Source organism: Solanum verrucosum, unplaced genomic scaffold (genome assembly GCF_900185275.1).
Source record: "Solanum verrucosum unplaced genomic scaffold, falcon-dt-bn FXZP01000229.1, whole genome shotgun sequence".
NCBI lineage: Eukaryota > Viridiplantae > Streptophyta > Magnoliopsida > Solanales > Solanaceae > Solanum > Solanum verrucosum.
The window spans coordinates 4,927,370-4,952,758 of record NW_026020011.1 but is presented as its reverse complement, the minus strand read 5'-3'; the positions used below and the strand labels follow the sequence as shown (position 1 = coordinate 4,952,758).

Genomic DNA, 25,389 nt, shown 5'->3' with positions numbered 1-25,389 from the left:
AAAAAGACGCAATGTGCACTTATTTAAGTCATAGGCACAATATAAACTTTTTTCTAATTTATAAATTTAGCCACTATATAAACATATTCGAATTAATGAAGTCGCAAAAATCAGTTTGAAGTTACAATTTTTTTCTGAAATTTGACATACAACTTGTGTAAAAAAAAAACCTAAGTATTTTTGTCTATGTTTGGCCTAGCAATCTCAAAACTTTATACAGTTTTACTTGAAATGTTATCTCGACTATCCAAACTTTAGACATCGATCGAGCATAATCATAGTGAATTCCCATTCCTTTTATGTTGCAAGGAAAAGTCATAATTGTTGAGACTGGCATAACTTGAGCATGTATCAAATAGTTAGTTAGTATGTTAATAGTTAGTTAACAACTTGATTAAGTCGGTTAGATGAGCTGGCAGTTAGTTAGCATTAGATTCCTTTTGTACTCAATTATGTAAAGTGTATATAAACAGTGGTGAACATATCTGTAACACAATTTTTTCAATCTTCAATACAACAGTAAATTCCACAATCTCTCTTCCATGTTTACTTAGAGTTCATCCATGGATTCCATAGTTTAGCTTCATGATTTTATCAATAATACGCTAACAACAATGTTTTTGTCTGATGTTTGCTAATACTAATTATCAATTAAATAATTTTAAAAATTGGATTTATCTTAAATAATTGGATAAAAATTGGGTAAAACATGGAAATAAACACACACACACAAAAGATGAAATAAGATAATAGAACATGCGCTAATTAGGTTACGTGAGGGAGATGAATATATAGGCTATAATGAAGTCAAGAAAAAAGGCTAGACTTGATTCAATGTTTCTAGATTTTTTGTTGATTGGATGGTTTGTTACGTATCATATCATAATATACTATATGTTTTGGATAACATACTGTATTATATTCTATTATAGATATAAATCGAATCTCATCTTTTCCTCTAGCTCCAAAACAAGAAGAAAAATCTTTTTAGAGAGTGTTTTCCTCTTTAATGGTTATTAACTGACGTGAATTCAAATTAATAGGAGCCCCACAATTTAAATGAAGAACAAAGAAATGGGGCCTTCGCTTCCATTGCTCCCCCCCCCGCCCCCCCTTTGATTGGTCTTGTGAGGTTAATTAATGCGTATAATTTAGGGAAAATTGTATGAAATAGCAAACTATTAATTCAAATTAAATGCTATAATCATAATTTATTTTAATTGTAATTCGCAGCAAACATCCCATTTTTTTGTCATCTGATTCGGTAAACAATTAGCCATTTTATCATTTCGATATAAAATGTATAAAATGCATTTGTGTTTGTATAAAGCGAGAGAAAAGTGTATATAAAAATACAAATACATATATTTTCGTCTTATACACTTATAATTATATAAATACAGATCTTATTATACAAATTACAATGTATAAATGAATTTATACAAAACTAAACAAATTGTATAAAATTGAATGTTTCTAGCGAATTATACAAATCAAAAACTCCATAGCAAACATAAAATTTGTTATGGAACGCAATTATGCAAACTATAACTATAACATACAAATATGATTTTTATGTTTGCTATATGTGAAAGTTGCTCTAATTTAAGGAGGTGATATATTTTAAGTGATTAACTAACTTATCTACATAATGGATATATGAGAATACATACAAAAGCTTTCCAAAATTTGAGTTAAAATTATATACTCTCTTTGTTCCAATTTATTGTGACTTACTTTCCTTTTTAGTTAGTCTAAAAAATAATGACACGTTTCTATATTAAGTAACAATTTAACTATAAAATGTCAATTTTACCCTTGATGAAATGATTTATACGCATACAAATTTCTATCATTCATTTTGGACCACAAATTTTAAAAGTCTTCATTTCTTTCTTAAACTTCGTGTCGAGTCAAACTACCTCACACAAAATGGGACGAAGGAAATAATAAAAAAATACTTTATACTATATTCAAATGTTGATCAATCGAGACGTAACGTAATTCATATTTCTAAATGAAATTTACTAGACAAATCAATGTATCCTACCTATAATATTGATAAATTCAAAATCTTTATAATATTAGCGCAAGTTAAATCATATTGGAAGAATGATTTGAGACGTTCCCCCCTCAATCATTGAATTATCTAAAATGAGACAAGTAGCCATGTTACAAATAATTTGAAGATAAATATTTTTAAAAAAAATGAAATTCATCGACAAACACTTAAAGTTAGCACAAGTTTTATCCTTATACATTTTAAAAATTTGTCATAAGCCCCTTCTGTATCACCACGATAAATAATTTGATACAGAGAGATTAATTAATTAACCTATGACAATAACGAAAGAAACACTATAATTCAAAATGATGTTTATATGCCTATATAATATAATCTATATAACATACAAAATAATTAAAAATAGCAGAAAAATGGTTTATAACAACCCTGTATATACTAAAATTAATATCAACATAGATGTTCAAATTAATTCTCTGCTATTTCACACTTCTTGAGAGTCACAATACTTTTTTGTAACAAACAAAACCTTTATTTTGTCAATATATAGACTATATGTTATGACTTATTGAAAAATGATGTTAGAATATTATTGTGTTTTTAATTATTTAACTTATTTGTCTTTCTAGTCGTAAATGTTATTTATTTAAAAGAAAAAAGAAAAGCACAAGATGTTTTTATTTTTTTTAAAAAGGTCGAAATACCTGCATAAAATATGTTTTATAACATTTATACAATCTGAATGTTATTGGAGAGAGAAAAACCAAATCTCCAATAAACAAATAAATAAAACTACGTGACTGCCTACCAATCCTCTCAATATACATAGTAGTTAGGACCACAAATATTTATTAAATTAAATATTAAGATTAACGAAGAGGACAATGGATTCAATTAGGTCCACTATTTTTGAATCGTTCATGTATATTAATTAATTAAATTAATAAACTGTCGAAGCTGATAATTTTACTAAGAATATTTAAATTTTTAATATCTATCTTCAAAAAGTTATTTTTAATTTATATACATAATATATTTTTTTATATAAGCAATACCATAAACAAGAGTTATAAGCTTTGATGAGTTCGAGTATAATTTTTATATATTTTTTCTTACTTACTTTGATATATACGTATTTTCATATGAATAAAAGATAAAATAATAAAATTAATAACTCCTTCTATCTCAATTCATGTGATACTTTTCGTTTTTCGAGAATCAAACGTTTAAGTTTGACCGAAAATTTACACATGAAATCTTTAATTTTTTTTAAATGAAATTTGTATATTTGTAAACTACGTAAAAAATACTATAAATCACAATAATTGATAATTCAAAAATATTAAAAAAAATCTATGAAAAACTTATGATTTTATTTGAATCTCGAAATTCGAAAAGTGCTTACATAAAATGGAACGGAGGGAGTAATATATTAATGATTTCACTGTAAAATAAAAAAAATGTGAATATCCGTCTGTCTGTCTCTCTTTCAAGTCTTCTTACAGCAAATACCTGTCACCTTAAAACGACAAACACCATTTTTTTTTTTGGCTAATTGGAGTATCCCAATGACGATATTACTTGTCTGATTACCAAGAACTTTGTATTTCTGATCTGTTACTGGTAAATCCCATCTGGGTTTTTCAATTCTTGAAAAAAAAAATGAGTTTCAGAGAAGAAAATAGTGAAGATGGAAGAGGAGGGGATCTGAGGAAGCCATTTTTACATACTGGAAGTTGGTATCGAATGGGTTCAGCACAAACTTCTAGCATGTTGGGTTCTTCTCAAGTTATCCGTGATAGCTCAATTTCAGTTCTTGCTTGCGTTATGATTGTTGCTTTGGGTCCAATTCAGTTTGGGTTCACTGTATGTATAGCCATTTCTTTCTTTTTTTATTCAAGTTGTGTTTTTTTTCTGCTATGATGAGTTTGAAGTGGTAAAAGGGATCAATTTGTCTAAAAGGTTGAATCTTTATTGACATTCTTTATCTTAGTCAAGTTTTTTTTTTTTCTATGATAAGAGAATGAAGTGTTTCTTTCACCTTTCTTGTTTAGTGGTAAAAGGGGGTTATTTGGCTAAAATGTTTGAGTCTTTGTTGACATTCTTGTTAACTTGAATGTGTGGTAATTTCAAAGATTGAAGTTTTCCTTTATGTAGTTTGTGCTTTCTTGGTTGGTATGGAATGAAAATAAACTTTGTATCTTTTTTTAAGTGATAAAATGATCAATTTGGCTAAAAGGTTGAGTCTTTATTGACATTCTTGTTAACTTAAATCTGTAGTGATTTTAAAGATTGAAGTTTCCCTTTATGTAGTCAGTGCTTTCTTGGCTGGTATGAGAATGAAAATTAACTTTCTACCTTTATTTTAAGTGATAAAAGGATCAATTTGGCTAGAAGGTTGAGTTTTTATTAGGATTCTTGTCAACTTAAATCTGTAGTAATTATAGATATTGAAGTTTCACTTGATGTAGTCTGTGCTTTCTTGGTTGGTATGGGATTGAAAGTAAATTTGTTCTTTCTTTTAAGTGATAGAGTGATCAATTTGGCTAAAAGGTTGAGTCTTTATTTGCATCCTTGTTAACTTACATCTGTGGTAATTCTAGAGATTGAAGTTCCCCTTTATATAATCTGCGAATTCTTGGCTGGTATGGGAATGAAAATAAACTTTGTACCTTTCTTTTAAGTGATAAAGGAATCATTTTGGCTAAAAGGTTGAGTCTTTATTGGCGTCATTCTTAACTTAAATCTGTAGTGATTCTAGAGATTGAAGTTTCCCTTATGTAGTTTGTACATTCTTGGCTGGTATGGGAATGAAAATAAACTTTGGACCTTTCTTTTAAGTGATAAATGAATCAATTGGCTAAACGGCTGCTTCTTTATTGTTATTACAGTTTCTGATTTCAATTTGTTATGACATGTTTTTGACCTATATGTGTAGCATTTCTAGATGTTGAAGTTCCAGTTGTCTTATTTCTGGTATGTATGTATCTTTGTTTGATCAATGTTTTTTGTTCTTCTGGGGATGCTTTATTGTAGTCTGGTTACTCATCACCTACGCAAACTGCCATAGTCAATGATCTGAAGCTCACAGTATCTGAGGTAATGGGTCATTCTTGCTTTATGTATTTCGATTATTTGCTTGAGAGCAGTTTCTGATTAAAGTTAATCTTTTCAGTTCTCTTTATTCGGTTCCTTATCTAATGTGGGTGCTATGGTTGGGGCAATATCTAGTGGTCAAATTGCCGAGTACATTGGACGAAAAGGGGTAAGATTATGGCATCAATAGAGCTCTAGATATTTTATCATCCTGCCTATTGTGCACAAGTGGATACTCAAACTTTTCCATCCTACTTGCAGTCTTTAATGATAGCTGCTATACCTAACATCATTGGTTGGCTTTCCATCTCGTTTGCCAAAGTAAGATAATTCTGCTTTGATACTAATAATAAAGTTTCTTTGCCTCATGCTGTTCCTCAAATTGCAATATTTGTATCTCCATTTTTGACTTCGATATTGATCTAGGATCTGTCCTTCTTATACATGGGAAGATTATTGGAAGGTTTTGGAGTCGGCATTATCTCTTACACGGTACACATTAAATTTGTCAATCCTCTTCTATGATACTTTTATGGGTTATTGGACATGTTAAAAGTGTCAAAAATCTTGTTGCTTTCCATTTTCATGCTTATTTCAGGTTCCTGTATATATTGCCGAGATAGCACCTCAGAACCTGAGAGGGGCCCTGGGATCAGTTAACCAGGTTTGCTAGTGGCTTAAAATTCCGTTTAACCAAAGTTATGCCTGCTAAGTAAATCACATGTTAACTTAACTTTTCTATCATGCAGCTCTCTGTTACAATTGGGATCATGTTGGCTTATTTGCTAGGACTTTTAGTTAATTGGAGAGTGCTCGCTGTTCTTGGTAAATGATCATTTCTCTTAAAATCTTTGTTTAGATATTTAGTTTATAGATGTGAATTGTGAAGTTGTGTATTCATTCAATTTTCTATGTATCATTTAATTTCCTTCAAGTGGAGATGTGTTTTATACTCGGTGTCTAAAGGAAGTGAGAGCAAATTAATAGGATATTCAAACTTGTCTTGACTTGAAAACAAGCTTTAAATTGAAAAATTGTCACAAACTTCCCTCATTTTATTTTCTGTTGCAATTTTGGAAGTATTAAAAGGCCATCATAAATTAAAGATGAGGTATTCAAATGAAATTCAATAGTAGCTGTGACCTATGTTACTCGGACTCGGGTGCGAGTGTCCGATATGGATGTGGATCTAGAGGTCGGATCCTTCATGATCTAAATTTTAAGATTCGGGGTACAGATTCATCGTCTTTTTCATCTATTTGGAGCCCAGGGGTCCATCTTAAACAACCTCTCCTCCTTTTTAAGGAAGAGGTGAGGACTGCATACACACCACCTCCCTAGACCCCACTTGTGTAATTACACTGGGTATGTTGTTGGGGCCTGGGGGTACGGATCCAGGTACGGATACGGGTGCGAGACATTATGTAGAAAATTTACAAGGTATTATGAGGAAACAATACTAATCAAGAGGAGAATTTCAGGAGGTGATATAAGGAAAAGGACTGACATATAATTCTTTTTTAAATAAAGTAATAAATTTCATTAGTTTAGGGAAAAAAGCTTGCCCGTATACAAGAAGTAAACCAAAAGTAGAAAACCTACAAAGAACAGCCACTTATCTATACATGTGATTGACATAGAAATTTCTATGTACAAGAAACTCCATTTTCTTCAATTTTGCCTTAGCTTTTGTTTTGATTACAAAAATCATTGTATCTATTCCAAATTTCTTTGTTGATTTCAGTCAAAGTACCAAAATCGTTGACCAAATCCAGTACGGATCCCCACCCCTTTCTGATACCATGCGTCGAACTATTTCCAACAGAAATTTCTTCCCCGCTGTATGTCGCCACAAGCAATGGCAACATGAGCTCGACCTCTGCTGTTGCCGTGAGCAGCAGCTCCACCAATCACGAATCACAGCCGGCACCCAATAATCATATCAACAACCACGTGAAATGAGTGTGGCGAAGTTGATAGCGGAGAATTCAATGGTAATTGTATCCGCGCGTGGGTGCTCCATCTGCATCGTGGTGAAGCATCTGGTGGAAAGGCTTTGCGTTAACCCCAGGTTTTAGGGGTAGATGAGGCAGAAGATGCTGCGCACGGCTACAACGACCGTCACATCCTCCGCCTCATCCACCTCCAAAACCTTGGGGTTAACACCAGCCTTTCCATCAAATGCTTCACCGCGATCCACATGCACCACCCGCCCACAGTTACAATGACCATGGCATTTTCCGCTATCAGTTACTCCACACTCATTTTCACGCGGTTGTTTCTTTGATCACTGGATGGCGGCAATGTTTCACGACTGGTGGAACTGCCGCTCGCGGCGGCAGAGGATGAGCTCAAGCTGCCGCTGCTTGTGGCGGCTGATGGGTGTAAAGATATTTCTATTGGAAATAGTTCAAAGCAAGGTATCAAAAGGAGGTAGGGAGAGTGGGATGTGGAGATGTGCAGGGTAGGGTGGAATATATAGGGCAGTTTCAAGTGTGACGTAATAGTCGCGTCATACCTAATATCATATTCATTTAATCTGGTCAAAACTACTTTTGAATTTCATTTGACTAACTCATCTTCATTTATGATGGCCTTTTATTACTTGCAATAGAAAATAAATGAGGGAGGTTTGTGACAATCAGTGACGTAGGCATGATTTTTTGCTTGCGGTGTCACTTTTGAAAATGAAAAACAATGTAACACCATATTATAAAATATAAAACACAATTCATGTACACTACTATACCTTTTTCCAAAAATAAAATAAAAATTATAACTTTTTCTGGATGAGTTTTCGTTTTGAAAATGATCTCCTTTGGAATAATAGTGGTAAATATTTTTTTGTATAAACCACCAAAGGAAGAAGAAAATAAAAAAATAAAAAACAAAGGAAGAAAGAAAGAAAAAAATCACTGAACAACTTAATCTCCTAAGTTGAATAAAAAGATGAGGCTATCTGTATTCGAACTCACGTCCCTCACGTGGGCAATTGGTACACCTAACCAACCGAGCTGCACACACATTTGTATATAAGGGTGTCACCTTATAACATATATCTCTTATATTTTCTGCTGTCATTTAATTGTATATACATCTTTAGCAATATTTTCCTAAGAAGCAGTGCCATGTGACACCCCTCGGACCTTGGTAGATCCACCCAGGGATGACAATGTCTTACCAAGCTCAAACAAGTTTAGTTTAGCGGATGAAGGGTCGAATTCAAGTAGTCTGTGCATCCAATACATCTATCGGTTGTGAAGTCATGCTTTAACTGAGCTTAATAAGTTAACCAAACATGCCCAGCCCTCAGGGGAAAAAATAGAATATGTTCAAGCTTAGTTACTTATCATAAAAAAAAAGTTTTCAATCTTGGTTTGATGGGTTAACCAGATTAGCTACCTTGAGAGTTTAGACTCGGCTCTTGACCAGTGTTATCAAAAGAAAAAAGCACAAAAAAGCTCTAAGGTCCGTTGGGGCTTTAAGCGCAAATAAAGTGTGAGCTTTAATGAAAAGAGGCGCAAAGGGTCGTTTGGGGCTTATAATTAAGCATAAATGGCAAATATATGAACAAGGAAGTCAAAAAAAGTTCACAATAAAGTGAAAAATCAATTGTTTAGTGTCGAAGAGGCTCATTGGCAAGGAAAAGTATGCTTTAGAACCTTGATAACGACATCGAGGCAAAGCGCTCAACGTGTTTGAAACCTCGCTTCTGGGCTTAAGCACACCTTTGACAACACTGTTCTCACCTCATTCTTAATTAAATCCATCTTTCTCTTTTCTGATAGTTTGGAGACAGAAAGATGAAGCACTTTCTCTTTCACAGATACTATTTATAATGCTCACATACTGTTTGGTTGGGGACTTTCTGTTTCAAATGACCTTCTGTTCGTCTTTTGATATAACAAGCCATCTTAAGCAATTCTAGTGGGATAAATGCATACTATTATCTACCCTAGAATTCCCTTAGACGGGGTAACAGCTAGGATATCCTACATTAGAAACAAAAAGTACCTCTCAAGAGAGCATTCATGAGGTGGTCTCTGCTCATACCGAAGCAATAGGAGAAGCAGAACATTGTAGCCAGTCGTCTTTGCTTGGTCATCAATTATTTGTCATCCTTGCTAACTGATTTAGCATATCTCTTCCAGAAATTTGGTTTTACTGGTTGTGTTGTGATAAAACAAAGCAATATCTAAGATTTATCCTAGTGATGTTAAGCTACACTGTGGATTGGTTTGAAGTGAACTAAACAACCTAGAGTGTTTTAAGCCTTTTCAAATGCGAAAGAATCGGTAGTGCTTAGTTTCGTTAGGAATCACGTGTAGAAAATCCTCACATGGCAGAGATCTTTCTGGTGTCTGTCTTGGGCATGTTAACTAACTATCATTTTCTGCCGCAGGAACATTGCCCTGCCTTGCACTGATACCTGGACTATTTTTCATCCCAGAATCTCCTCGGTGGTTGGTCAGTATCATACCGTAATTTTCCATCGTTCTTTGAGAGTTCTAGTTGTAGAATCTCATTTGATTTTCTATGTGAGACATAGGCCAAGATGGGTCTGACAGAAGATTTTGAAACCTCTTTGCAAGTTCTCCGAGGGTTCGATGCTGACATTTCCGTTGAAGTAAATGAAATTAAGGTAATTCAGTTACTTGAAAGACCATGAACTAAGGGGTCGTTTGGTGTGAAGAATAACTTAAAATAATCCTGGGATAAAATTATAGTGCCACTTAATTTGTTGTTTGATTGGCAAGTCCGGGATAACTTATCCCAGGATTAATAATTAGTACTGGGATAAGTTATCCCTTCCCATGGGTGGTATAGTAATCCCGGGATAACTTATCCCGGGATAAAATGACTAAATGACAAAAATGTCCCTTTAAATACTTTTTATACATTACTTTTCACATCCATAAAGGGTATTTTTGTAAACTTATATGTTGTTCTTAAGATTTATTATTTTGAATACAACAAACCAAACACTCAATAAACAATAATCTTAGCTTAACTTATCCCATCATAACTAATCCCATCATAACTTATCCCATCATAACTAATCCCATCATAACTTGAATTCAAACCAAATGACTCCTAACAGTATAATTGTAGCTACTGTTCCATGGGACAATTTTGTAATTGAATTTTACTGTCAGAAATATGGAATTCATTGTCCTGTTAAATGTCTGTCCTGTGTAGAGGGCTGTAGCATCCACGAGCCGAAAGTCAACAATACGTTTTGCAGATCTCAAGCAAAGAAGATATTGGCTGCCTCTCATGGTAAATTTGTTGTTTGGTGCTGTTTTCAGAAGATGACCGTGTTTACATATGCCATTCTTTAAAACATTTCATCCCGCAGATAGGCATTGGACTGCTTGTCCTACAACAACTCAGCGGAACCAACGGTGTGATCTTCTATTCCAGTAACATTTTCCTATCGGCTGGTACGTGGATAACTTAAATCGAAATGTATTTATCTGCCTTTGTAGAATGATGGAAGTACCAAAGTATTCTATCTGCAAAAGAAAGGTCAAAGTACGTGGTAGAAGCAACATTATGATTCTCAGTATCCGTGAAGCATCGAAACCTACTTTTAACAACTTTTTGTTGTTGTGATGAGAACCATAACCGAAACTACTGAAGAAACTTGAGATTTCTCTTCAAATCTTGTATTGATTGATATGTTTATTTCACATGATATGAGCCTATCTAATTTAGTTGTATCTTTAACAGGGATTTCTTCAAGTGATGCTGCAACTTTAGGTTTAGGTGCTATCCAGGTCCAGATTAATTTTAGTTCGCTTGCTTTTCCCCGTTCAGCATATTATAGAAAAAGGATACACAAAGATTGTTCATTTTCCCCCATGTGGCACTTTGTGTCAATTTTTTCTCGTCACATTCCGATCTATTTCCTTCGTAGCTAACATACAACTGAAGAAGATTGAAATTTGTAGGTGGTTGCCACTGCTGTTTCTACATGGCTGGTGGATAAAACTGGCCGTAGGCTTTTACTGATTGTAAGTTTTGGTAAAATGTAGTAACTCATATATGTAATTTTTGAACTTTTTCCTAACAAGGAACTCAAGTGCTTCATTATAGGTCTCGTCGGTTGGAATGGCTGTTAGTCTCCTTGTTGTTGCCATTGCATTCTTTCTGAAGGTACTTTTAGCTCAAGTTATGTAACTTGCCTTTGAATTTTGAAAAAAATGAGGTGTTCTGGCCCTGACATGTTTCTCTTCTTTTGCGCATATTGTTATTCAAAAAGGGTTTCGTAGATGAGGATTCTACCTTCTATGGTGTTCTAGGCATGATATCAGTGGTTGGTGTTTTGGTATGTCCTCGGCTTGTTGTAGACGTCTTTTTGACTCTTGGAATAACACTGCTTCTGAATGATTGATTTCCTTTTCTAACCATTTTTTCTTTTCAGTTGATGATTGTTTCATTTTCGCTTGGAATGGGGCCTATTCCGTGGCTTATAATGTCTGAGGTACTAACATCTTTATTTGTCACATTACTTACTATTACATTTTCTTGTTGGTATTTAACTCTGGCAACGTTAAATTCAGAACATTCCTATCTTTCCAAATCATAGAACCTATATAGTACGAATTTTCAGAGTTCATCACGGGAAGTAAAATTTTTGACTTCTAATCCCTCTGGTATTGTAGATTCTTCCGGTTAAGATCAAAGGCCTTGCTGGAAGTGTAGCGACGTTATTCAATTGGTTCTTTTCCTGGGTAATTACAGCAACTGCACCGCTGCTATTGGCTTGGAGCAGTGGAGGTATGTCTCTTGCTCTTACAATCTATACCATGTACACCGATCCAACCTGATCATGAGTATAACATACATTAATATGAGCTAATTGATATTTACCAGCCTACACGCGTAAAAGACTACATATTTTGGCCTGTGTTTGCGTATCCTATGAAAATTTGCACCCTCCACCTCCTACCAGCTCTACATTTTATTCAGTGGTCACGCACACCTAAGTGTCCGCTTTATTGTTTCTAGGGAAAAAGGATAAATATACTATCGAACTATCGTAAATGGTATGCAGATACCCTCCGTCATACTTTTGTGACATTGGTGCCTCTGCCGTCCAAAAACTAGAGCATATATACCCTTTATACTAATGAAAGGCATACATGCTCTAGTTTTTGAACGGCAGGGGCACCAATGTCCCAAAAGTATGACGGAGGGTATCTGCATACCATTTACGTTAGTTCAGGAGTATATTTGTCCTTTTTACCTTGTTTCTATAGTTGTTGATCTAACTTAACGCGTCTACGTGATCTTTACCAGGAACCTTCACTCTTTATACACTTATGTGTGTGTTCACCGTGGCGTTTGTGACAATTTGGGTACCTGAGACGAAAGGAAAAACACTAGAGGAAATACAATTTTCGTTTAGATGATAGAATTCGTGTATATTTGCATTTTCCACTCCTTGTTTCCTCTTCGTTCTTTCGACAATAATTCTTGCCATTCTGCAAGAGTTTCAATACCTTACTATAAGATAAAATCTATGAGATTTTACATTTTGATTTATTCATCTTTTTTAGAAACAGAGAATCATACATGTAAACAAGTGGTATTTGATTTTTTGGTACACTATTATTCAGAATAATCTGTTGTTGTAACTGTAATACATATACTCCACATTTATTGGACAATTTGAGGGATCATGTGATATTTTTGCTCTTCGTTGACGGAGGGTATCTGCATACCATTTACGATAGTTCGGGGCTATATTTGTCCTTTTTCCCTTAAAAAAAATTAGAATTGATATAAAATCTTGAAATTCCTATAGCTTATGCATATTGCAGAGAATGTGATTATTGTCACCTACATTATATATGTAAGTACTCTTGTAAAATAACATTGACCCTATTAGAAAATGTTTTCTTCTATAAATAATATTTTGCATAATCATATTATATTATTTACTTAATATTTAAATGAGAGATCAATATAATTAATTAATTAATTACCTAATAAACACAAAATATCTCAAAAATGATGTTAATTTCAGACAAATTTCCAATCTAGACTACTAATTTTATGTTTTAAAATCTATTTTTAATCCATTCTCAATAGATATTTCAAAACGAAACATTAATATCATATATTTTTAAAAATCTATAAAAAAAAACCAAGTTTTAAATTCACATATCACATTGCGAGTTCACACTATATATGCACAAAAGAAAATCTTAGATTTGTCTCTGGTTCATTGTGAGTTAACACTATACATGCACAAAGGTAAATTATAAATTCGCCTTTTGTTCACTCTGCGTTCATACTATACATGCACAAAAGAAAATCCTAAAATCGCCTCATGTCCACCATGAGTTCACACTATACATGCACAAAATGAATTCCTAAATTTGACCGCTTGTCCTTTTTTTGAATTCACACTATACATGCACAAAAAGAAATCTTAAATTCACCTCTTGTCTATCCTAAGAATTCACACTATACACACTAAATTCTTTTTTATAAATTTCCTTTTTGTCCACAATACGAGTTCACACTATACTTGCACAAAAAGAAATAAGTATATATTTTTACATGGAACCTTTCAGAAACATGCAAAAAAAAATGTAGAAAGTAAAGCTAGGCATTATCATGTTTTCAATTTTTCTTTTTCCCTAAAAACAAGGAAGAAAAATTGGGCCAAATTTTTTTCGTGAATGCAAAATAATAATACAAAAATGCTTTTTACGTTTTAGTCAGTAGAAACTGATATTACCATTTGCTTTAATTTTCCCTTTAGACCCACTGGAATATACATGTTTCGATTTTTGTAAAGATATGACACCTGACCTAATTTAACTCCAAAAGTTATTTCAAAGGGAGAGGATTGACCAAACCTTATAAGGAGTCCACCCATCTTATTAACCATAAATGTGAGACTTTTGTCATTCTTTAACATCTCACCTCACGCTCAGTGTTTAGCATCCGATGGGTGGGTAATTTTGATTTTAGGGGCCCCCAACATTGGGTGAGATGGGTCCTGCTCTGATACTAAGTAAAGATATGACAACCATATGAACTTGGACAATCCTCCTCTCATGAGTTAACTTTTGGGGTGTGAGTTAGGCCCAAGACCTAAAAGGGATATTAATAAGGGATATTAATATTGGACATAATCATTCTTGATTATGTATTTTCAGTAACGTAATAAAAAGTTTGATAAAGAATGTTCAAGCCATAAGTAAATTTATTTTGGAAAATGGATGCACCACAAATTTTAAAATTAAACTGAGCAATATTTGTAATTGACTTTTTTTTAATGGATATATGCAACAAAACTTTACAAATCAAAATGCGTAATATTTAGATTTAATGACTTTATATTTAATTTAATATGCCGAGAACGGATGGAGCAAAAAAAAAAGTAAATAAGAAAACAAAAAGAAAAGAGGGTTTAACATAAAAAGAAATCACTTTTTAAGTTTTAAGCTTTTATCGGTCTCTAGATGGTAACAATAACAGTGAGACATGAAGAACAGAGAGCAGAATCACGAATTAAGGATTAATTCAAGGAAAAACTACCTAATTACACAAATATTCCTACCATATTTACTAGTTCTCTCTATAATTTGATATAATTACATATTGTCTCACTAATTAATAATTTCATATCATATTTCAAGTCAGATACACCTAGATGTAGGGGTATCAAATAGGCAGGTTGTGTTAAAATTGAAGATATTAAAATGGTTTGAAATCGAGATTGGGTTGGGTTATGACCCGCCCAAGTTTACTTTGGGCTCAAATGGGCTAAAAATCGGGTTGGGTCATGACCCGCTTAATCTCAATAATTTTAACATATTGTAATTTAACTTTTATAACTACACTTCGAATTTCAACTCAAGAAAATAATATAAAAAGTTACAAATTGATAGATAAATTCCAAAAGATATAAAACAGATAGTAATGCATATATTCAATATAGGAACATACATTACATCAATGCAAATAAAGAGTCTTAAAACGGGTTGAAATTGGAGATTAAGTTGGCTCAATTGAAAATTCTTTTAACATGGGCCAAGGCTTGAATGAGTTGAGTTTGAATCCAATTCAAATTATCTTCAGTACAACCCATAGAATATTGGGCGGATTGGACGAGTTTTCTATACTTGGGCTCATTTTTAACCTAGATATATGTATTTTTACTATTAGATACGCTGAAAAAGGGAGAGAGGTGAGTGAGTTAAGGGAGCCAATGAGATAATCTATGTATCCCAAATACAGATACATGTATATGTGATACTAGATATATTTGAAGTACAAATACATAGGGAGAAAGGAGAGCGAGAGAGAAAGAGAGACGAATGAAAGAGTCAGATACATGCGAACTTACTTGGATACAGTGTATCTGAAACAAATTACACTTAATTTTGACCCCATGCATCTGAGATATATATATGTGGATGCGCCAGATACATGTATTTGAAGTCCAAATTCTCATAAGATCATAATATTGAAAACTCACGTGAAGAGAAGTATCAACTATTGAGAATCAAACTTGTGCATATGTAGGCTTTTCTTGGACACTCACTGCCATTAAGCTACCCCATCAAGTTGTTGCAAAGGTGTGCAAAACTTCAAATATAATCTATCAAGTAGCATTTTACTTATATACACGATATAATTTTTCGATAAAAAGTATTCGTCTGATCGTCCTCAGATCATTCTAGCACTGCCCCTATGTATTTTACCTACACTTAATATGTATCTATAAAACAAAATGTTGATACTGGAGAAATTTGGGACTACTAAGGAAGTCGATAGACTCTTTCATTAAGTATGAGAAAAAGGGCTAATCAGTCGGACATATGTCCTACACTGTGACAAAGGAAAGCAAGATCTTACCTGTTTAAGGCATTATTGGACATACAATTCTCGCGAAAGATCAAGTTGGTGAGACTATACTTTTCTCAACTCCATTAGCTATTGATTATGACCCGATGAAAAAAAGGTTGAATTCATATTAATCTGAGCTCAAAAGAACATACTCTCGAGGGATTGATGACGGTAACTGAAAAGGAGATCCACTTTATTTTTATTCCATAGTAAGAAAGGTCTTGATTTGGTATGAGATTAGAGAAAACTTGCTCGCAAAATATATATCTCAAAAAGATACACTAGTTATACGTGATAAATCTTTGAATCTAGACTATTGATTACGTGTCTTAAAATTTAAATGTCGTACATGCATTTAAAATGTATATCTAAGAGAGACGTTGATTTTATGCATTAAAACTTAAACTTTTTACCCATACTAAACATCAACAATAATAACATATTAGTGTAATCTACAAGTAAGATGTGCAGAGGGTAGTGTACATAGACTTTACCCTTACCTTGGAAGGGATGTTGATTCTGATAGGCCCTTAGTTCAAGAAAATAAATGGGCTGAAGAGCCAAGACAAAATACTAAACAAGGCATAATAAAACATTTTGAAAAAGGAACAGTAATTACAATAAAATAATTTGATAATCAAAGTACAAATAATAATAAATAATAACAAAATAGAAAAATAAGAAACTACAAGATTAATACTACGACTAGTATGGAAGACAAGTGAGACAACAATCAACTACCTAATAACCTTTTATCCTAATCTGTATCCACAAAAATCTTGTATCTAAGGTCATGTTCTTGATAAGTTGAAGTTGCACCATGTCCTATCTAATCACCTTCAGTCAATACTTCTTTGGCCTACATTTATCTCTCCTAAAATCATTTATAGCCAACCTTTCACGCCTCTACAGGAGAATCTGTGCATCTCCTTTTCACATTTCTGAACCATCTCAGCCTCACGTCTCGTATTTTATCCTCCGTCGAGGCCACACTTATCTTGTCCCAAATATCTTATAATTTTAATTTTATCTCTTCTAGTATTCCCACATATCTCTCTCAATAGCCTTATTTCCTCAACTTTAATTTTCTAGACGTAAGAGTTCTTGACTGACCAATACTTCTCTTCATACAACATATCAGTCTAAATGAACCATTCAGGCTTCAAGGTTCGTCTCCATAACCTTAGCTTAGCTTTAACTCTACCACGAGCCTTGTAGTTAAAACTATGTCATCTGCAAATAAAATATACTATGGTCATCTTTGATTTTTCGCGTCAAAACATCCATCACCAAGGTAAATTAAAATGGACTAAGATCTGATCCATAGTGCAAACCCATCATAATATAATTGGTTAGTGCTCTGAGTCTTCTTCCACTATTCTTACATGGCTCTTGTCTACACTGTATATGTCCTTAATCGCCCTAATGTACGCCAGGTACGCCACTAGCCTCCAAACACTTTCATAGAATCTTTTTCAGGACTTTGTTGTATACCTTTTCTAGCCCGATGAACATCATGTATAAGTCCCCTTCCTATACTGTTCCATCAGTTTCCTAACAAGATGGAAGACTTCTATAGTTGAATGTCTTAGCACAAATCCTAATTAGTTCTAAAAAATAATCTTCATCATTACCTTCATCTCTTTCACCGTCTCTCAAATCTTCATATTATGGCATAGCAACTTCATATTCTATAGTTGTTGCATTTCTGACTGCTACTATACTATTGTTCTTGTACAACATAATGAGTGTACTCCACCTTTGTTCTTTGGGCGTTTTTATCGTCTTAAAAAGGACACTAAATAATCCAGTTAGCCAGTTTGTACCTATCGTGCCTACGCTCTTCCATATATATTTCCACCGAGATCTCATCTAGCCCGATCGCTCTTCCCTTATGCTTCATTTGAATCACACTCTTAACCTCCTTAACCTTTATACACCTCCAATACATGCATCATCAGATATATATATCTCAAAAGAGACGGTAAAATGAGATAAATTTCCCGATGTAGACTATCGATTCTAATTCTTAAAATTTAATTTCTTACTCATAATCAATATCTCTCTCTAATAGAGCCGTTAATATTAGACAATTTTTTTAATTTGAACTATTGATTCCGAGTTTTAAAACTTAAATTTTTTTATCCACGATCAATATATATCTCCAGAAGATATATTTGTCACAATCTCTAATAGAGCCGTTAATATTAGACAAATTTTCTAATTTGAACTATTGTTTCTAGGTTTAAAAACTTAAATTTTCTTATCCACGGCCAATATATATCTCTAAAAAGAGATTTTCTAATTAATTAGAGAAGAAAATAAAAAGTAGCAAACCATCACAAAAAAGGAGCATATTCTCAGGCCACATATTTCCCAATTGTTATATATAGGGTGTCATGGTTAACCTTTTATTAACCAAAAATCAACTTTCTACACTCCTTGTTTATCATCTCAATTTTTCTTTGATTTCCTTGTAGAAATGGCAACCAATTCTACATGGACTAGGGAGGAAGACAAAATGTTTGAAAATGCATTGGCCATTTTTGACAAGGACACACAAGATAGATGGAGTAATGTAGCTAAGGCCACAGGCAAAACTGAAGAAGAGGTAAAACTACATTACCAAAAACTTGTAGAAGACATCGAAAACATCGAGGCTGATCTAGTTCCCTTGCCTAAATATAATGAGGTAAGTGTTGGTCATGACAACAAAGCAAGGACGACGAACAAAGGTAAAATATCCTAACTATTAATCGTTACATTCTTCTATCTGAATTATCATCACCTAGCTAGTTAAGTAGATGATAATAGTTCAAATAGAAGGAAAAAAAACAACGGCTAGTTGGTCTTGTAAGCTTCGAGATGATGATATTTCAAATAACAAAAATAGTGATATAAATGAGGTGTGAAACTTGCAAAAAAAATGATATAGATCAATTGTGTTTTTTTTCTTACAATTTTAATAACTCTAAATATTTTGAATCTAAAACTATATATCGTGTTATCTTTTCTCTCATTTAATTTATTTTAATTAATGAACTTGTTATTTTATTGACAGAGTGAAGCCTCTAAAGCTCAATTAGAAGCAATAAATGGCAATGAAGATGGAGAAAAGGATATTGCTAATTAAATTGTCTTTCTTTTCTATACCATTATTTTCATTTAATTTTTTAATGTCTTTTTTTTTATATAATAAGCAAATTTATGTACTATGTTTCGGAAAGGTTACTCAAAAACATCTTTTACATTCGAATAAATGATATCTTTATGAATTATTGTACAAATTCGTGTGCATTATATTACTTATAACTAAGTAGATAAAATATTCTTAGTAACGAAATTCTGAGTTCATTGCTTAAATGGTTACTCAATTATTATAAATTATACAATAAAGAAAATTTTGGTAAAAAACTTATGGGTCCCCCAAATAGCTATTTTCATCTACACTATAAATACCCCTCCACCCCCTTTGATATTTCTCACAAATTCATGTACTCCCTCATCTCCTTCTCTCTCAAATATATAATATATATGTATATGTATATATATTCTCTTCTACCATAATCTCTCTAACCCTCTTTATTTTTATTAATGTTGGTGCTATCAAGTTTGGTGAATTTTTTTGGAGTAAGTTTCAAATTTCAACATTAATTTTTTACTTTTGGTTATAATTATATGCTTTTGCGTAAAAGTTTGGTATATTTATTTCATTTCTTAATATATTTTATCCAGTATTTAATTTTCTTTTATTATTTGGTTTTATTATTTTTCATATTTTATTTAATTTTAATATGGATTTTGGTAAAAAACAAAAAAAAAAAATTGGCATGAATGTCCCTAAAGTGGTGAGCTTTTTCTAGAAAAAAAGAGAGTAAAGGTTTTGGTTCTAATGAGGTGTTAGTTTTTTTAAAATCAATTTCTAGAGTTAGATTTAATTAATATGAATGATTTTACTTATGTTGATGAAACTTCTTTCTCTCGTTTGTTGATATTAGTTTGAATACTCGACTAGATTAGAAAACCTTACAAAGATGTTGTGGTAATTTTGAGGAAAAAAATAAAGGAAGGAGTAGAATTAGAAGAAGAAAAACTAGACTACTAGTCCGATTATCGAAGCTCCTACTCAGACTCACCCTTGGTCTGGAGCTAACCTTCCCTACAAGGGGTAAGGCCGAATGTGTGCATCCTAAAATTTTTGTTGTATGACAATTTATGATTCTATTCGAAGAAAAAATTAATAATTATGAATCTTAAAATTTAAATTTCTTATTCGTATTATTTAATATATATCTCTAAAAAGAATTAGTTCCAGATAAATTTTTCGATCTAGACTAATAGTCTTTTTATCTTAAAATTTAAATCTATTACTCATGAGAAAATTCAAAAAAATAGTTGTAATTAATTATGACTAATTAGAAGAAAAAACACAACAGAATAAAGAAGAACATTTTTTCAGGCTCAAATATTTCTGTCTCTTGTATAAATTTTTTTTTAAAACCAAAGCATCATCTATCTCTCCTCTCTCCTTTGTATCATTTTAATTATAATGTTCATTAGTTTTGTAATAATGGCATTCGATTCAACATGGACTAGGGAGGAAGACAAAACGTTTGAGAATGCACTGACCATTTTTGACAAGAACACATCATATAAATGATGTAATGTGACTAAGGCCACTGACAAAACTAAGAAAGAAGTGAAATTACACTAAAAAAAACTTGTCGAAGACAAAAAAAAAAAAATGAGGCAAGGAAACTAGATCAGGCGAAATATTTTTTACGTCTTCCACAAGTTTTTGGTAGTGTAATTTCACCTCTTCCTCAGTCTTGTCGGTCTTAGCTACGTTACACCATCTATTTGGTATATCATGTCATAAATTGTCAATGTCATTTCAAATTTCTTGTTTTGCTCGCGAGTCCATGTTGAATTGGATGGCATTTATGCAAATACAAAGAACATTATTAAATGATAAAAGGTGGTGCAAAAAAAAAAAGGTTAACATTGATACTCTATATATAGGTTGAGAAATATGGTTGCTTCATTACGTTTTATTTCATCTTCCAATTATTAATAATTAATATATTAATTGCTTAATATAACGAATCGTATGCCTCACATGAATATGTTCTGTATAACAATATTTTGATTTAATAATTCAAAATAAATTAGGCCCTAAAGCGTGCAAGTATCATCAACCAATATTGTTCAAGTGCGTGTATTCTTGTAATTCTTCTAACTTATGCATATCGCAAATAATGCGATAGATTATTACCTACATTATATAAGTAGGTAATTAATCTTGTAAAATATCTTTTGATCCTATTGGAAAATGTTCTTCCACAAGGAAAAGTGAAGACCCAAAAATATTTTGCATAATTACATAATATTATTTACTTAATATTCAAATGAGAGATCAATATAGTTAATTAATTACCTAATAAACATATAAAATATTTCAAAATATCAGACAACTTTTCCATCTAGGCTATTTATTTTATGTCTTAAATTTAATTGTTTTACCCGCCTTCATGAATATATATATGTCAAAAAGAAGCGTTAATATCAAATAATTTTTTCAAAAATTCTATAAAAGCCTGTGTTGACTCCACACTCACCATACTGTGACTTCACACTATACACATATAAAAGATAATTTTAGATTTGCCTCTTTTCCATATTGTGAGTTCACATTATATATACACGCATAAAGAAAATCATAACTTCTTTTCTCATCTATGCTATGAGTTCACACTATACACACCCAAAAAACAAATATGTAATGATAAAAATAGTCCCGTGTTGAACCAAAAGCCAATTGAAATTGGTTTGAAAATTTGCTAAAACATGCAAAAGAAGTGTGGTAAGTAGAGCTAGGCATTATCACGTTTTTAATTTTAGTTTTTTTATAAAAAATAAAAATTGGGCCAAATTATTTTCGTGAATGTAAAAATAATTATTACAAAAATGTTTTTTACGTTTAAACAGCAGAAACTAATATAACCATTTGTTATGACTAGTTTTGTTTAATTATTTATTTTGATAGGATTTATGTATACATGTAATATTTTGATAAACCAGAAGACAAGGGGAAGAAGAAGTCACATATGGAAACATCTCCAAGGTTGTCAAAGCAGGTCTTCCGACAAAGAGATAAAGGGCCGAAGTGCAAATTGGATCAACTTGAATGATTGGGCCACTCAGATTGAATGATTGGGCCACACAATTAGCCCAACACAAAATCACCCATCCGGATTAAAATGTACAGCTGTAAATAAAAGAAGCTTCTAGCATAGATTTAGAATATTCTTTCTGTTAGTTTGTTACATGCATAGCCAATAGGAAATGAACAACTATTGTATAGGTTTTATATTTTCTTTATTCACAGACTTGTATATATCTGGGTGTGGATTGTAGAAGGAATACAAGAAGAAAATTTCCCAAATCAGTCTCATTTCTAACATGGTATCAAAGCATTGATCAAAATTCAATCAACAATTTTCCTTGTTTTCAATCTTCATCTAATCATCCATGGTTGATACAACATCAAGCGTTGAGAGCTCTGCTGGAAATACAACCGGCTCTAGCAGCACTCCAGCTATGGATTCAAATCATCCATACTACTTGCATTCATCTGATGCACCTGGAATGGCAATTGTCAACACTCCTTTTGATGGTAGAGGATATCAGGGTTGGAAGAGGTCTGTCCTTATTGCTCTTTCAGCTAAGAACAAGTTGGGATTCATAACTGGTCTTCATTCTGTTCCTGCATCTGATTCTTCAGATCTGCAACCTTGGAGTAGATGCAATGACATGGTGACTTCTTGGTTGCTCAATTCACTTTCAAAGGAGATCGCGGACAGTGTTATTTATTCAAGGACTGCTAAGGATCTGTGGACTAGCTTAGAGCATAGATTTGGTCAATCTAATGGTGCCAAGCTTTATCACCTGCAAAAGGAACTCAGCAGGTTAGTTCAAGGGAATTCTAACATTGCAGGATACTTCACTAAACTTAAGAAATTATGGGATGAGTTGGACTCTTTCAACTCCAACGTTAGGTGCACTTGTGTGTGCAATTGTGAAGGAAAACAAAAACTGCAGAAGTCTATGGATGATGAGAGACTGATTGAGTTTCTCATGGGATTAAATGACACTTATAGTCAGGCTAGAGGAAACATTTTGATGATGAGCCCCCTGCCCGACATTAATCTTGCTTATTCTCTCATTTTGCAAGATGAGAATCAGAGGGAAAGTTATATGAGCCCATTCATACCCTCTGATTCCTCTTCATCTTCCTTCATGGCGGGGAATATCAACCAATACAAAAGTAAACAACCCCAGAGGTTTCAAAACTCATCACAACAAATTGGAGGGCTTGTTCCCAGATCAAACAATTTTCAACAATCACAAGGTAGTTTTCCCAGATCTAACAACTTTCAGCAATCACAAAAGGGACCAAGGCAATTTCAGAAATTTAAAGGGAAGAAACCAAAGTATGATCCTAATGCTATTTGTACACATTGTGGGAAGACTGGTCATGTGGATGATAACTGCTATCGGTTGATTGGGTTTCCTGAGGATTTTCAATTCACACATGACAAAGGACAGCAAGGTCAAATAAGGGGAAATGGAGCAGTGATCTTGGATGAAGCAGAGGATGACAATTATGCTGCCACTGGAAATATTAATCAACATTTCAACAAAGGACAGGTTAACTTTCTTATGCATGCATTCAAGCAGATGAAAGTGGCAGATACACTAAGAAACACAACCAATCCTGACATCAATGCTAATGCAGTAGCTGGTACAATGTTGAAATATTTTGGATCATGTTTTTCTGTTTTCAATTCTAACACTTGGATAATAGATTCAGGTGCTTCCGAACATATGTGCTTCAATCCTAATTCTTTCAGGTCTTTGTCTCCTCTTACAGTTCCCATGAGTATTAGTCTCCCTAATTCTCAATCAATTCAGGTCACACATATAGGGACTGTGTCAATATTCTCTGATCTAACATTGCATAATGTTTTGTATGTCCCTAGTTTCAAGTATAATCTCCTATCAGTACACAAAGTGTGTACTCAATTCAATTTTTCAGTGTTTTTCACCTCTCATCGCTGTTTGATGCAGGTCCCTTCAATGAGGAACCCTCAAGTTTTTGGTGAAGCTAAGGAAGGTCTCTACTTGCTAGAACCTAGTCCTATGGAGTCTAGATTTAAGGATAATGTCTTTGAGATACATCCACAGTTTTCCAATTTGTCTTCCATTTCATTACCAGAATCTATTTCTTTTCCTGTTTGTTCTAATGCACTTTCAGATGTAAGATTATGGCACATGAGACTTGGGCATTTGCCACTATCATCAATGAAAAATATCAGTTTCATTTCTGTTCCTTCTACTGTTGATTGTTTTTGTGATATTTGTCCCCAAGCTAGACAATCTAGACTTCCCTTTCCTATCAGTCAAATTTCCACCAATTCTAAGTTTGAGCTGATTCATGTTGATACTTGGGGACCATACAAGGTTCCTACTTATAATCATTACAAGTATTTTCTCACTATTGTTGATGATTTTACTAGAGGTACTTGGACCTTTTTGCTGGCTACTAAAAGCAATGCCCTTACTGTTTTACAGTCATTCATACTCATGGTTGCTAGACAATTTGATGCCAAGATAAAAATGGTCAGATCAGACAATGTTATGGAATTGGGAAGTAGTGAATCAGGTTCACAATTTGTTGCCTCTCAAGGAATAATTCATCAAACCTCTTGCGTAGCTACCCCACAACAAAATGGAGTCGTAGAAAGAAAACATAGGCATTTACTTGAGATAGCCAGAGCCCTTCTTTTTCAATCCAAAGTACCTATGTCTTTTTGGGGTGAATGTATTTTAACAGCCACTTACTTGATCAATCGATTGCCTTCTAAAGTTCTTGGAGGCAAGACACCTTATGAGCTCATCTTTAACAAACCACCTGTCTACAAGTTCTTGAAGTGTTTTGGGTGCCTCTGTTATGCTAATACTCTAGCACATGGAAGAGGGAAGTTTGATCCAAGGGCTAAAGGGTGTGTGTTTTTGGGTTATCCTAATAACCAAAAGGGTTATAAGTTATTGGATTTACATACTAGAAAAATTTGTGTGTCTAGAGATGTACAATTTTTTGAGCATATCTTTCCTTTTTCTTCTGATCAACCAGTTTCTCCTATCTTTCCAGCTCATTCCACTTCTCACCCAGATCACTCTGTTTCACAGCCTGCTAACATACTTCCTTCTGAACCCCATAGTCCTTCTTCCTCTCCTCCAATTTCACCTGTTCCAGCACCATCACCTATTTTAGATTCATCTAGTCCTTCACCTTCTTCTACTTCCACTCCTTCACCTCCTATTGCTCCTCT

General features: G+C 33.1%; 2 protein-coding genes across 3 annotated transcripts; both read left to right on the top strand.

The window, feature by feature from the left end:
• Positions 1–3,509: 3,509 nt before the first annotated feature.
• On the top strand, positions 3,510–12,807 carry LOC125820094 (sugar transporter ERD6-like 4). 2 transcript variants are annotated; one of them, XM_049499512.1, is made up of 18 exons: positions 3,510–3,889; positions 5,060–5,122; positions 5,199–5,288; positions 5,381–5,440; positions 5,546–5,611; positions 5,718–5,783; positions 5,869–5,944; positions 9,522–9,586; positions 9,669–9,761; positions 10,319–10,399; positions 10,479–10,563; positions 10,853–10,899; positions 11,074–11,136; positions 11,219–11,278; positions 11,385–11,450; positions 11,547–11,606; positions 11,788–11,902; positions 12,425–12,807. In XM_049499512.1, the coding sequence occupies exons 1-18, from the start codon at positions 3,686–3,688 to the stop codon at positions 12,535–12,537; spliced, it is 1,473 nt and encodes a 490-aa protein (XP_049355469.1). In that variant the 5' UTR covers positions 3,510–3,685; the 3' UTR covers positions 12,538–12,807. The 2 variants fall into 2 exon arrangements, with proteins under 2 accessions (XP_049355469.1, XP_049355470.1); XM_049499513.1 differs by lacking the exon at positions 5,060–5,122 and having other exon boundaries at positions 12,425–12,586.
• Positions 12,808–18,476: 5,669 nt separating this feature from the next.
• Positions 18,477–22,185, top strand: LOC125820358 (protein RADIALIS-like 5). The gene is made up of 2 exons (XM_049499791.1): positions 18,477–18,729; positions 22,076–22,185. Exons 1-2 carry the CDS (start codon positions 18,477–18,479, stop codon positions 22,183–22,185), a joined length of 363 nt encoding a protein of 120 aa, XP_049355748.1.
• Positions 22,186–25,389: the final 3,204 nt, after the last annotated feature.